General features: G+C 30.6%; 1 protein-coding gene across 1 annotated transcript; it reads right to left on the minus strand.

Annotated features, from left to right (window-relative positions):
• Positions 1 to 3,607: 3,607 nt before the first annotated feature.
• On the minus strand, positions 3,608 to 6,005 carry LOC139526230 (potassium voltage-gated channel protein Shaw-like). The gene is made up of 3 exons (XM_071321358.1): positions 5,547 to 6,005; positions 3,915 to 4,097; positions 3,608 to 3,670 (listed from the first exon to the last, which is right to left on the minus strand). Exons 1-3 carry the CDS (start codon positions 6,003 to 6,005, stop codon positions 3,608 to 3,610), a joined length of 705 nt encoding a protein of 234 aa, XP_071177459.1.
• Positions 6,006 to 16,683: the final 10,678 nt, after the last annotated feature.

Below are 16,683 nucleotides of genomic sequence, written 5' to 3' on the forward strand. Positions count from 1 at the left end.
GTCTTGTAATTGGGCAGTTCCTTTCTTTTGTATAAAATGACCGATGGTTATTTAGTCGGATGTTAAATGGTGTTTCTGTTTCTGTATTGCGTATTTCTATTTAAAATCTATTAGAAAATTAGCGTGTTCAAGTTATATTCTTAGACATTTATATATATATATATATATATATATATTAATATGATATTCGATATCATATACTATTTAGCAGGAATAATCGTCATTAGATACGCATTTTAATTACTTATGAAGCGAGTTTGAACATATCTTCTATTTGTTTAAAATTATTTATAAACACGATATATATTTTTAACAGTTTGTTAAGGGCAACAGTAGTATATCGCTGTTTAAAGGTCATAAAACAATTGTGCAAAAACAAATCCCGTTATCAAACCAAAGCCTAGAGAAACGAATAAACTATCAGAGGAAAACAACGGCATAACAGAAATACTGAACTGCTAGAAAACATATACTGACATTCATAGAAACGGATAAAAACGGCCACATTTCTTAGTTTGAACAAGACATTTCAAATAATACGAGTCGTCCTGTTTTACTCTATTTGTTCCCATGTAAAAAATGAATTGAATAAGTATTACCTATGTCAATAAAACAGTAATATTTCTAAGTTTTAAAATATGTATGGTTAGCTGAGTATCGTTTTACTAAGTAATTTTATATGTTTGTATTTCTTAATGGATTTACTAAGTGAATTATCGTAACATTTAAAAAAAAACCAGTAAATTGTCTATTCAAACGGCAGGAACTCTTTATATAGCAACAATTGATTTCATAATTTTATATAGAGAATATATGTGATTCAAGAATAATAATAGCACGTCAATTAATGTTTTTATTTCTTGGTCGTAGATATTTCAATAAGTTTACTAAGCATTAAAATTCATTAATATTCATCAAATATTAACAAAATCTTGTTTGTTTTCATTGTTTTTTCTGAAATGAATATAACAATATGAATAAATAGTATAATTGTCAATGAGAAAACTGACGACAGAAAGACCATAGAAAATCGATTTTAATAAAAACAGAGAACCGTTCCACCTTCATCAATCAGTAGAACACATGTTCTTATGTAAAAAATGACTGAAAAATACCTACTAAATACGATGATACAGTACCAAGTAGTTTGTAATAATTGAAAAATGATAAAAAGTGATATTTTTAAAATTTTAACCAATATAAAAGTAAAAGTGTGATACAAGTTCCATGACATCTGTTATTATTTTTTTCATTTATAAGAAGGCAGTAGATATTAATGCATACCTATTAAATAATAAACAGATTTTTTTCTCAATCTATCCTGCTGTACTCTTTATTCAAAGTTAATTATTTAACCTATCACAAACAATGAAATTTCCTCTTTCATACATGATACATAGTTATTTTTCATTAACCCGTTCGTCGTTTGTCGTTATCTATACATTTCCGGATCTTTATTAGTTACATGGTGTATTAGAAACCTAAAACGATATTTATGGGGTTAGTAAAATCCATAAGGGGTGAGAGCGAAGCACATCGTGTAACGAATTTATCGTACCGACTATAGTATTTTGACGAGCAGCCTATCAAAGTGATCAAGTCTTCAATACTTAGTATTAAGATTCTACTTCCCTTTCTCTTTACAGAAAACAAATGCCAACAATAACAACTCTTTAGCTTTAGATTTATTTTTTTTGAATTTCTTTCAATCGTTCATTACATGCATCAATTTCTTCGTCTGTTGAATCCTTTCAGATTTCTGTTTTTGTTTTGAAAGGGAAGTAACTCCTTACTAACCCGATATAGTAGCTAACCAAGTATGGTTACTAACCCTATATCAAATATACATAGTCATCACGTGTCGCCCTTTAACCAACCATATCGCTATAATAATAAATCTATAGGAGGTAAGATTAATCATATCCTATCACTTTATATATATTGGTAGAGATCGTTGATGAATACATTTATACAAATTGTCAGGTCATACATACAAATATATTGCGTCATGTCTTATAAAAATAATTAAGTTTTATTCCAAACATTCTACATTATGCGAGTCGAACAAATTCAACTCTTTTTCTCCAAATGAACATTTCGTTTTGAGAAATCTTAAAAATACATGCACCATGTGAAAGTTTTTTTTTTCTCTTTTTTTTGTAACGGGCCAGCGTTTAGTTTATCTCCACATGGACTTTGTGTTTAAGAATATTTGCAATTATTAACCTATGATGTAATTTTGCTCAATATCATGCAATCAAGTGCATAGATTTATTTATATTTCTCCAAGGTATTACTAAGTACAAACGTACACTTATAAATAATTTATCGCAATATGTAAAAAAACAAAATTGTCAATACAAGACACTTTTACAAGTTATTCCATTTCATGTTTTATATGCAATGAATATATATTTAATTTATATATATTAACTTTAAGCAAAAACAGCGGAAATTTTGAAATTTTGTAAAATAACGATATTACAAAATTATTAATATTATTATAAACTGTCGTTCCGGATAAATTAATCGAATATAAATGCATAATCCATGGTTTAATGAAAACAAATCAACGGTTTCCGAGAATTATGTCTATGTTCGATGAATATTAATGGAAACAAGTGTCCCCTTATGAATTGTAATGACTGTCGCTCAAAACTAATGTCTATGTTTCCTGTTTTTTAATGAAGTTTTAATACATTTAAGATAATAATATATACATAATATATCTAAATGGAATATATGTGTGGAATTCTACATGTTAACCATGAATAAATAAAATGTGTTTAAATGTCCTTAGTAATTATTTAATCTATAGAATGATAAAAAAAATACTCTATCATGTAGATATGTTTTTTAAAAATACAGTTAAAAAATATAGTTAACATGATGCGACTATTTCGTCTTTTTAAAAATAAAATGCAGATCTCAAAAGGGTTGAAGAGGGTACAAAACACCTAAGGAATTCAACCTCCCTAAATGTCAATTGAGCGTTTTTATATATAGCTTCCACCAATTTCTACATAAGGAAATGACTGTAACAAGTCGGTAATATAACAGTTATTCACCCGTACCCACGAAAACCACAAAATGGTATCCAACGATAAATAATGAATTCACAGTATTTAGGAAATAGCAATGTATTTTTATATATCTATATCGAATATTTTGTTTTCCCTGTTAGATTTCATTTCTCTGGTATTTATTTTCAGACTTTTACTTTGTTTCAATGTCATGGTATTGCTAGGATGAACCTTGGATATCTTTTGAATAGTGTGTAGTTTTTTAAAATCCTCTCTGTTTGCATTTTTCTCATACAAGTCATTAAATTTTCCGGCAATTACAGCTATTGGCATTGCGAGAAGTAACAAACCGGAAACTGCGCACAATGATCCAACAGTACGCCCAAGAGCAGACTTAGGTACCTCATCACCATATCCTACTGTAGTCATAGTTACGACTGACCACCAAAGACCTATCACCATATCTGGAAAGGTCGTTGGATCCCGCAATTCGGCGAAATATATGAGGTTAGCAAACAATAAGACAAAAATCAGAAAAGTAATACTGAGCAAACCCAGTTCTTTTATACTAGCTCTCACCGACATCAATAAGATTCTAAGCGCACTGTACTGTTTCGTAATTCTAAAGAATCTAAGAAGTCGGAAAACTACGAGACAATAACACACAGAATAAAAAATTAACAGTTCGTAATTTTCAAGTAACTTTTCACCAAACGATTGATCAATAATGAAAATAGTCCACATAGCGAAGAACAGTATTATATCAAGAACATTCAACCAGTCTTTAAAGAACTCCTTCTTTCTTGGACAGGATGCAAATCTTAAAATTTGTTCACAAGAAAAGAACATCGTTATGAAGAGGTCCAAATCCTTTAGCCACTTGGGCTGTACAGTTGTTACAAACATGACTTCCTTTGGATTTTCTTTATCTATCCATAGATTTAGTCCATTCAGAGTTACCCAGTAAATCAGTATATCGAGATCGACATGTTTCTGTCGCACATCCGGGTGTGTAGCCAGCATCGGTGTGATGGCAGACAACAGTACTATAAACAGGTAGAAGATGCTAAATATCTGAAAAACAATGCAAATAAACTCATCATACATACCAAGATTGAAATTTTATGTTGACGCCAAACGCGCGTTTCGTCAACAAAAGACTCATCAGTGACGCTCGAATCAAATAATGTTAAAAGGCCGAAGTTGAAGATCATTGAGGACCAAAAATTCCTTAAAGTTTTGCCCAATTTATATTTCCATCTTCACTACATGCCATGATTTTATACGACTAAAAGAATTTGAATATGTAATAGTTGATTAAAGTTTCATTTCGGGAAAACTAAAAATGTAAGGATGATAAAAATTTTGTGACATCTGATGTTTAAAAGATGAACGGAAGATACCAAAGGGACAGTCAAACTCACAAATCGAAAATAAACTGACAACGCCATGACTAAAAATGAAAAAAGACAAACAGACAAACAATATTACACATGACACAACATAGAAAACTACAGAATAAACATCACGAACCCCACTAAAAACTAGGAGTGATCTCAGGTGCTCCGGAAGGGTGAGCAGATCCTGCTCCACATGTGGCACCCGTCGTGTTGCTTATGTGATAAAACATCCGGTAAATAGTATAATTCGGTAGGTCACATTCATGAAAGGGAAGGGGATTGTAGTTACGACGTAAGGAACATATCCGATATCATTTGTTAAACGGTTATTCCATAACGGTCAACCAACTCGTGATGGCGTCCATAAAATTTACGAAGAGATGATTTCAACTTCACCATTTAGAATTTTTGATTAATAGCTTCATTGTGAACAGCAGCTCTCTGTCAAGAAAATCATGATAGGAAATGCAAGCACGGCAATATCGTATCAAGTCGAAGATATATACCCCGTATAATTTCATTTGTTTCTTACTTAAAAAAAAAAATTATATATCAAAATGAATTTGAGTCCAATTTAGACTTACTTAGCATTGACTGAGCATTCTCAGTTATTAAAAGCTAGTTCAAAGTCAGTTAGATAAGTAAGTAGATAATGTTCTCATCAGACTAAAGTATCAACCAGTACACAGACACCATGCAAATGTCAGGAACCGGTACTCCAGTAGTTAGTTTCTTGTCTGTTATATTTGTTAACTGTTTAATTATAGAATAGGACGTTAGTTTTTTCGTTTAAATTATTTGACATTTTCATGTCGTGGACTTTTCGAATGACTGGACTGTAAGGTCGTTATGATTTTTGAAGGCCGTACGGTTGCCTATGACTTTTCACCACTTTATTCAAACATTATTTCATTTTATTTTTCGTGGATTGTTCAAGCTTAAAATAAAAAAAAGCTGACAACGCCATGGATAAAAAATTAAAAGACAAATAGATATATAATAGTACAGAAAACAACATAGAAAACTAAAGACTAAGTAACACGAACCCCACCAAAACTGGGGTGATTTCATGTGATCCAGAAGGGTAAGTAGATTCTGCTCCACATGTTCTCAAATAACTCACCTTTGCAGCAATCGAAGATGTCGGTTCTTCCAGGAAAAGCCAAATTCTTTGTTTAATACCTGCTAAACACGATACTTTATGAGTTTGATATTCTGCCGTGCGCACGACAAAAGCATTTTTTATATAATTAACAAGATTCTGATCTTTTTCGTATTTGATGTATGTTGGGTAACAACATTCGGAAATGTCTGTAACGGGAATTCTCCAGAATTTAAGTTCCTGTTTCCAATTCCACCCACAAATATGGGTAGGAAGGTGAATTACTCCATTTCTGTAGAAATCTAGAATGGTGTTGAACAAGTCTGGATTTCTGTCAAAGAAAAACTGTTTCTTATCCTTATTATAATATTCTGATGTCGTTGTTAGTGATCCCAATAAAGTATCGCCATGTCTTTGCAATGTTGACCATTTTGTTTCAAAGAGAGTACCACCAACGTTTATATGAATTTCATCAGACATTTTCAGACGGATAAAGCTTAAAAAGATATTACCGACGGTTTTCCAATATGAAGTCAGTCTTCAACGGAAAGATGTTTGCCCATCCGAGGAAATCATTCTTCAAATGAGTGATCTTTGAAACTGTTATCACTTAGATTTTACTTAGCAATCAGGTTTACAAATGTAATTTCAGGAAATCGATTTTAATGTAAGGCTTTAATTATCATTTACCTACACTGTAGGTAATAAATAAACAGACGTTGGCATGCTTGCTAATAAAACAACATTATATTAAAGCACTGTATTCAAACAAATGATTTCATATCAATTCTATGTGTTTTAATGTTTAAAAAAGACTAAATTAAATAACGTTTATCGATGAAGTGAAGTGATTAAAAATGAATATATCAATGTACCGATAACATAAAAAAAAAACTGAGTCTGATTAAATTTAGTATTTGCAATATAAGTACAGTAGCACTACCTCCTTCTGTTCAAATTGTTTAAAAACCACTTATATTTGAATATTACAATAGTATATATATTGTAACGTTTTCACTCAGTGTTGCTATAGCGTTTTCGTAACCCTAAAGTGAAACTCTGACCCACTGACACAACTAGACAATCCGCCAGACAAACTAATACTCGACAATAAATACTGTTTCAAATGACTGCTTCCTAGGGTTAACTTAACCCTGTAATCCAATAGGTATATTAAAAGATGCGTTGATTCAGAAGACAGAAACAAATAATTCGTTTAAAGTTAATGATTAAATGAAGTGTTACTATGGTCAGTTATAGATATGAAACTCAGACAATTTCAATATTGTATCTCTTTTTACATCAGATCAACACAATAAATAACACTTAAATAGTATGCAATCTAGTGAGTACTCTGGTCAAGTTCTATATACACATGTATTAAATAAAACAATCTTATTAAGAAGTAATTATAGAAATCTCTATAATTATATAAGTTATGTCAACTTCTCACATGTATAAGTTGCGACTCTGGGTTTTACTGTACTTTTTGTGAATATTCGGCTTCGTAATATATATGTAATGAATCGTTAATATGAACAGTTGCTACACTATTGGTATATCAAGTAAATAATACAAGAATAACTTTAACTCTTACTTTCTCTGAAGAAAAACTATATTTGAATAGCGACTTTAAAACTCGAGACTGCGTCGGTGAGTCTCTGTATAAAATATGGAATATTTTATATTGCTGACTTTTCTGTATTTTTCAGTATATAACTTTTTGTACGTCTAATGATATCTAATCTTTAGAGTCTCTTATAATATAAAATTATAAATCTAGGTTTTACATAAAATAAAACTCTGACAAAATATTTCCTAACCTTTTTAGAAGTGCAAGACTCAAACTGTAAGTTACAGTGAATAAAGCATTTATTATTAGGCTTGTGATTGTAAGCAACCTTTTGCCACGGTAGTCCGATCACGACTAAAGCGCTCAATGGTAGTGCAATATATATACAACAAAAAGACTTAAAAGACTTCATAAAAGCGACTCGAAAGACTCTATTTCAACGTAATATTGCCGTTCACGACAGTGTACTTTGACGGTTTACGGCAAAGCGACTCCAGTAAACATGGCGGACATTTCAAGGAAAAGAGAGACTCTGAGTCTCTAGAAACTTGACCAGGTTAACTAATTCACTCAAGATAATTATATATAGAGATTAAAACAACATAATACAATCATCAATAAATATATAAAGGTAGGTCCAGTATAAGGAAATTCTGTATTTACACTGTACAAAAATAAATAGAAAGGCGACTCAGTTTCAGGTGAGACTTGACGTTATTTTTATCTTTGCTCAAGTTACTGTTCATTACACAATGTGATTAAGTATTAAATATCTAAGATAAATTATTCTAATAAATAGAAACATATTCAAAAGTTTATAAATATCCAATACGGTTTAAACAGAGATTTAACCTGATAAAAAGTGAAAAGGGGGAGGGGACACAAACTGTTTAAAAACGAGGCCGAAATCCATTACAATATATACATTGTTCTATTGACTATTGGTAGAGAGATAAATCGGTTGGGTGTTAATATAAGCTAACTAAATGATTAAGGAAAATATGTTTTGTATACTGCATGGGAAATTTTCTTGACTTTAACAATGCATACCTAAAAAATCTGAACTATAGCAGTGCTATAACAATTATCATACTATGTGTAAAAGAAGTCATGTGAATATATGATAAGCAGGGATCCAAAAAACACAACTATTCTTTTTAAATTCATAACCCGGATTTGTTTTCTCTCAATCGAGTTATGACTTTCAAACAGCGGTATACTACTGTTGCCTTTATTTACATTTTTTATTTGTATGATTAATTCTTTATCGACTGTTGTTAATGATAATTTCTCGTCAAGATTGCGAAAGTCAAGTTAATTTATTGAACATTGTTTAATCAAAGCACGATATCTTTATGCAAGTTTTTCAATTAATTTTCTGTCAAACTGTTGACAAAGATTTTTCCCAATCTTAAATTTAAAAATTACCTCATAAATGAATACTACGATAAAAAGTAAACAAGAATGTATCCCTGGTACACGGATGACCCATCCGCACCATCATTTTCAATGTTCAGTTGACCATGAAAATGGGGTAAATACTCTAAATACTCTGGCATTAGAATTAGAAACATTATATAATAGGGAACATGTGTACTTAGTTTCAAGTTGATTGAACTTCAGCTTCATCAAAAACTACCTCGACCAAACATTTTAATCTGAAGCGGGACAGACGAACAGACGGACGAACAGACGCACAGACCGGAAACATAATGCCCATAAATGGGGCATAAAAATGATAAGAAAGGGGCTAACTTTGAAACTTTTCATAGGCAACAGTAGTATACCGCTGTTCAAAAATCGTAAATTTATGGACAAAAAACAAAATCGGGGAAAACAAACTAAAACTGAGGGAAACGCATTAAATATAAGAGGAGAACAACGACACAACATTCAATTGTAACACACATAGCAATGGACTAAGCATTAGACAAAATCCGATGAGAATAACCAATATAACATCAAAACCAAATACATGAATTTGGGATAGAAAAGTACCGTAACACGTCTTATAGTAATGTGAATTCATACTCAAATATAGGAGAAAACAAACTACACAACGGAAACACAACGTAAAAATGTTACACACACTGAAACGGACTATGATATAACAATGGCCATTTTCCTGACTTGGTACAGGACATTTTTAAAGAAAAAAATGGTGGGTTGAACCTGGTTTTGTGGCATGCCAAACCTCGCACTTTAATGGCATTGTTAAATATAACATTAAAATGACAACATAATAATACAGGACTTCAATACAAATAAATAGTAGAACGTATTAGGCAAAGAAAAACATGAATAATAGATAACAAAAGGCATCAGGTTTAAAATTCAATACGTCAAAACCGCGCCTCGTCGACACAAGACTTACCAGTGACGCCCAGATATAAAAGGTCGAAAGTCAAAAAAAGGTACAAAGTTGTACAGCTCTGAGGATCAAAAATTGAAAAAGGTTGTGCCAAATACGGTTAGGGTTTTCTGCTTGTGATAATAACATCCTTATTATTTAGAACAATTTATGCTATTGCAAACAGTAAATTTTATCAAATGAATATAAAAGATTTACCCGATAAAACTGACGTCTTAACTTATTACAGAAAACAAAACCCGAATACATACTACATTGAAGACCAACACAGAAAATAGACACACCCGACTTGGTCCAGGCCTCAACGCAAAAAGTCATAAAATGACGTCACATACGAAGTAATCAAAAAGCACAATAATTACGTCAAGCAGACATTTGACATTTCTGAAACAGCACGAAAATGACGTCACATTTGAAAAACTATACCTCAAAAATAAGATAGAAATAGGATTGGTTTAAAATTATACATGTTATAATAGAACTAAATACTGATATTACATTTAAACACAATGCACATTGCAATACTTATTAATAGCGATTAACTATATTATATATATGTCCGGTTTGTTTTGAATCTAACTACAATCATAAAATATCGCACAGATTACGTTGAACAAAATTAAAAGTAATAAATGAAGGTGGTGATTAATTTTCTTTACCATAACACATGAATATAATAGAAAAGACGTCAACTAATTTGACAAACTCCGATGAAAATTATAAATATAACAAATATTACATCAAACTAAATACATGAATTTGGGATAGACACGTTTTATAGTAATGCGAATTCACACTCAGCAAAACAGTCACAATTGGGAATAAGTCACGTTCGGTAATTAAAAAATTAGACGACGTAATGACAAACCACAATCTACCAATAACCACCAGAATAGTTCGTATACCTTATTCAAGGTTAATCGCGAAATTTTACATACACGAAAATAACCCTCAATACAGTAGTTTCAAAAATGGAGATATGTGGTATGATATATCTTTTTACATCAAAAGATTTTATTGATTGATGAATTGCATACCTATCTGTGAAGAACGGTTAATGTTTAACTTATAAATACGTTATTGTATTTCATTGTATGTTTATTTTCCCGTGTTTTCCTTTTGTATTTGCGTTGGTATCTTCTTGTTGTTACATTGCTTTTAAATTGATTGTGTCACAATTGTAAATGATTTATCCAACATGTGAAAAAATGAAGTAGAACCCCAATGTAAATCTTTTAACTGCAAGTATACTATTAAACATGTTTTGATTAATTGTATTGACTTTGTTGATTCGTAGGAAGCATTTCAATGTCAATAATAGGTATGATTTATTTAATTATGTTCCATTTTCAAATATTGTTTCATTCTTAAAAAAAAGTTCGAATATATTATAAAATATAAAAATGTTAATTATATTTAAAACGATTTTAATTTTTATCACGTTATCTTACTGTTCATTTTTATTTGTAAAAAATCAATTTGCCTTATTCTAGAATTTTGGTTTATTGAAGGACCTTTTGTCTGATTTTAAGAATATGCTTTAAATTGTAAAATAAAATATTTTAAATAGCTCTCGCCACGATTTAGCCTTGGAAATATTTCAATCAACTGAGTGTGTAAAAAAGTTTTCCTCAAATTTAAATACATTTTGTTAATAATTAAACTCAGCATAGATATCAGGATTAAATTTTATATTACACCATTACTAGTATACTACTGATTCAAAATGTGTCGAGTTTTGCGATTCGAAATCAACAACGAGATGTCATTATATATGCAGGACACTTCCGGGGTAAAACATGTATAAACGAAGTTTTAATCCTTAATTCGGACCCAGAAAATGTAAAGATGGTAGTCAAAAGCCATACAAAACACTAAGGAATGACAAATACTAATACATGAAATAGAACAAAAAACATGACGTATGTCTGCCAATATATTATACATTTTTGATACAAGATCAGGCAGTTCACACTTCAATTACTAAAATACATAGTTTTAAAGTTTTTATAAATTTTTACATAAACGATAAGTTTCTTTCACTGCACATTACAAAGTCCTTGAATAACATATAATATATTGAACATTTGCCGCAAAAAACTAGATCAAAATGTAGTCTAAAATGTAAATGACTTATTCCTAGACAGATCATTATATTATTTTTAAACAAATGATATTACATAATCAACCTTTGACATTTTTACTATATGAACACATGATCACTTATTAAGGGGGTAGGCCTTAATGAGATCAAAATTTTCCTCTCGTTTAATTTTTCTTATATTTACATCATTGAAAAGGTAGGGGTCCATGCATCATGTGCCAAAGTCTTAAGGAAATTGACTTTTCATTCTATATTTAGGGTATACTGAATATGACCAGTTTTGGGGTACCCTACAAAAACGGTCGAAAACACTAGTAGGCAAAAATCATTAAAGATTTTTGCCTACTAGTGTTTTTGACTGTTTTTTTAAAGATTTTTGCACATGTTGTCATCAGAAATACCCCTGACTGTTAAATTGCATAGAAGAAACATATCTTAAAGTAAATCTGAAACAGCATGTTAATACAAATAGGATGAATGTAAAAAAAAATACGGTTTTTAATAATTGATACAGTGAACAGTCTGGCCAGCTCAGATAACAATTTTTTTCAAATTTAGCCAAAAAAAAATTTTGACGTTTAATTCCTGCATAACATTGTTCACACATTTATTGGTTATTAATCTTTAAGATCCGTTTTATCAAATTTGACCGTTTAAAATTTTCAAAATTTATCCACATCATTAAAAAAAGTTATTTAGTTTAATGTGTATTTGGCAAAACTGTTAGGAATTTTTTGTCCTCAATGCTCTTCAACTTCGTTCTTTATTTGGCCTTTTAAACAATTTTTGATTCGAGCGCCACTGATGAGTCTTTTATAGACGAAAACCGCATCTGGCGTTAATATCAAATTGTAATCCTGGTATATATGATGAGCCTATTTGGTGGTGTCAAACATGTACAGCTTACTGGATCTGTCTTCATCATTCTCACAGCCAAATGTAAAGAACATAAATGCTTGATCACTGTTTAATGTACTGTTATGTTAAAACGCACTAATGATTTCAATACATGTGTAAGAGTTGTCTCCCATATTCCAGGTCTACCCCCTTTAACAGGGAAAATTGTAAACATTTTGTAAATATGTATCCTTCTGTCAATGTCTTCATTGATCTAATGTTGGAAGCCTCTTGCGAAAAGTAAAATCACAAAAATACTGAACTCAGAGGAAAATCTAATCGGAAAGTCCATAATCACATGACAAAATCAAATGACAAAACACATCAAAAACGAATGGACAAGAACTGCCATATTCTTTGGTACATGCGTATTCAAATATAGAAAATGGTGGATTAAACTTGGTTTTATAGCGCCAAACCTCTCATTTTGTCTCATCAAATTCCGTTATATTTACAATGATGTAAGTTAATATAAGTTAATTATACACTTTCCCCTTCTATATAAGCTATTTATATTTGGAAGAAGGATTATGCTAACATTGCCTATGTAAATTTTAAAATTGATTGTATGCACATTGAACGACAAATTTATGTGACGTATAAAAATTTTCAGACGTCAGAAACGACAAATTAATGAATATGTTTGTAGATAGATGTTTTTGTTTTCTGTTAAATTGTTCCTTTTAAAATTGTTATACGATGATGACTGATAGTGGAATAAACTATTTGTGGATTCTTATCAATTCTATATATAACTTTTGGACTATTTTCAATCTCGGTCTATTTCTGATATTTATTCTTACATACTTTTGATTTTTTAACCCTACATGCTAACATTGCCTATGTAAATTTTAAAATTTAAAATTTGAAAATGCTTGTACCAAGTCAGGAATTATGACAGTTCTTGTCCATTCGCTTTTGATGCGTTTTGTTATTTGATTTTGCCATGTGATTATGGACTTTCCGAATTGATTTTCCTCTAAGATCAGTATTTTTGTGATCTTACGTTTTCCACATAAAATAAGTTTAATTATCATAAAAGTTTATAAATACAAAGAAAACTATAAAATGAACAAATGTATACAAAAAGGAACAGTTAGAAAAATGCAGATGTTTTAGCTTTGTTATATCCCACTTCATGTTAAATCACAATACATAAATCATGGGCTATTTATTAAGAGCGGACGGTAACGAGTTGATCGTAAGATACAACATGATAAACAAATAACCAACACATCATGTTCCTTAAAGAATTTCCTTGAAATTAAGATATTTTTACAGATTGTGAGAAAAATAATAGCATTCATAAAATATATTTATTTATAGACATAATATCGAGATGCAACTCTCTAAATACAAACATTGTGTTTTTACTTACCAATTCTGCAAACCTGAAACGTATTTAAACAGAATACCAAATTACAATTAAACATTTCACACAATAAAATAAATTGAATTGAATATACATAAAAGATTATTCTTAATCAAATGAGGATAAACATATCTTTCGACTTTCGTAGCGAGTTATTTAACAGTGTGCACCACATTTTTTATGTTATTTCGAATAGACAGAAAAAATATTACAGTAATTTCTTATAATTTAATTCTAAATTCAATTTTAAACCGTAGAAAACTATGAAAAAACGTTGATGACGTTACGGTCACATGACTAAATTATGTCTATGGGCTCATAACAAAATAACGTCAGCCAATCAGAAGACGCGTTACATCCAAAATTAAATTATATATTTTTGTGGTTATCTCAGTTTTATTATCTGCATACCACAACTATTAAAGATATTTCGACATCTGAAATTTGAAAATGATTTTCTTTCTTTTAGAAAATAAGTTATTTTTGGCTTATTTTAAAATATTTAATTGTTTCCATTTGATAGATACGTTCTAATGAGGAATAAGAAAGCATTTAATTTAAAAACAAAAGTATCAAATATGAACCGACAAAGGTCATACTGTACAAAAATGGTTTAGTGGTCAAAATTCCAAGACATACGATTTAAAAAAAAACTGTCTTAGATAACAATAAAAAATAGTATACAGTAGTTAAGATGGTCCAAGCACATTAACGAAAGAGCAATATGCTTTGCACTTGAAATCTAATATTTATTTAAAACAGATAGCAATTGACAGTTTAATTGTTTAAAGCGCGAGACAATTTGACAATAGCCATTCTTGTCATTCAATAACAAGAAGCCACTCTTGCGAATTAATTTGTGACGTTAATATTGTAAAAGCCATTTATAAATAGACTATGTATCAACATTTTCTATTTTTATTTATCAAAATGACATTTCTCATGTTTGTTTTGGTCTAATATTTACAGTATCCATAGAATTTGATAACTCATAGCCTTTTGACATCTTACCACAGTGAAAACTGGTTTACTTATTTTGATATGAGCGTCACTGATGAGTCTTTGATTTACAGCGGTGATTCAGCGCGACTTAAATGATAAAGTCAGAATAATTATAACAGGATTGACTGATTGGTGTTTCATGTCACTTTCAGAATTGCATAAGTGCTGTTATTTTCGTGGCGGTAATTTCGGTTTAAAATGACAATCCTAGTTTTTTTTTTTAAATTTGAGTGGAGCGCACCTGTCAAGTGTGGAATTTCAACTCCAGTTACAAAACACGTTGTTAATAAAATATAAGTAAATAATATTATGATTGCAAATGAGATCATTATTCAATAGAGTTAAATAATTGTTAAGTTTTCAACAATGAAAACAATCCCATATCGTTTACACCGCTAAAATGCTCCGACCAGTTAAACATTTTAAACAACAAAAAAGGTCAATTAACGAATATTGAATATATAAAATAATAAAAATTAATGACAATGCAAGGTACTTACATGATGTGCCCGGGAGAAACATAATGGTGAGCGCTCAAACCTCACTTTATCGTGAACAGTGGTGGTGTAACTGACCAGTATAAGACCAAAAAGTAAAAATCTGTACCAATTTACATACTTAGTATAAATAACTCGGTACGACACATAAACACAAATATAATGATTATAGTAGACATAAAGCACAGAAATAAGAGTACCCTCAGTTACTGAAAGCTAGGTCAAAGCCAATTACAAGTAAAACATAATAGTTATCAAAGGTAACAGGATTATAATTTAGTACGCCAGACGCGCGTTTCGTCTACATAAGACTCATCAGTGACGCTCATATCAAAATATTTATAAGCCAAACAAGTACAAAGTTGAAGAGCATTGAGGATCCAAAATTCCAAAAAGTTGTGCCAAATACGGCTAAGGTAATCTATGCCTGGGATAAGAAAATCCTTAGTTTTTTCGAAAAATTCAAAGTTTTGTAAACAGGAAATTTATAAAAATGACCACATTATTGATATTCATGTCAACACTTAATCGCTTAAGTATTGACTACTGGGCTGGTGATACCCTCGGGGACGAAACGTCGACAAGCAGTGGCATCGACCCAGTGGTGTAAATAGTTATCAAAGGTACCAGGATTATAATTTAGTACGCCAGACGCGCGTTTCGTCGACATAAGACTCATCAGTGACGCTCATATCAAAATATTTATAAGCCAAACAAGTACAAAGTTGAAGAGCATTGAGGATCCAAATTCCAAAAAGTTGTGCCAAATACGGCTAAGGTAATCTATGCCTGGAATAAGAAAATCCTTAGTTTTTTCGAAAAATTCAAAGTTTTGTAAACAGGAAATTTTTAAAAAATGACCACATTATTGATATTCATGTCAACACTTAAAAGCCAATTACAAGTAAAACATAAATTATGCTATCCTTCACTAAAGTATGAATCATAAGATATCCAGTGGATGTGAAGTTAAGCTTGAAAAGTATATGATCCCCCTACTGTTGACTCATATTGGAACTCAAGCGATCATGATTATTGAATTACTGAAGAAACGGTAAAAATCAATATTTTATTTGGTTTTAATTACAAACGGCAAACATCAGTAGATTCCTGTACCTTGCAGCTAACTGTTTGAACTCCGCAGGTGTAGTGAATTCACCAAGTACATGCTCGCATACAAAAGTTTGCTTTGACTTAACTTTAAATTTTCCAGCTTTGAGCGTTCCGGATGTCGCCAAATGCAGAAAAGCGCTTTGGATCAATCCCAGTAAATTTAAAACCGACTACTTACATTGTAATTTTATGCGACTGTCATACAAGTGAGGGGTTAAGTTAGATATAC

Source organism: Mytilus edulis, chromosome 6 (genome assembly GCF_963676685.1).
Source record: "Mytilus edulis chromosome 6, xbMytEdul2.2, whole genome shotgun sequence".
In the NCBI taxonomy this organism is placed as follows: domain Eukaryota; kingdom Metazoa; phylum Mollusca; class Bivalvia; order Mytilida; family Mytilidae; genus Mytilus; species Mytilus edulis.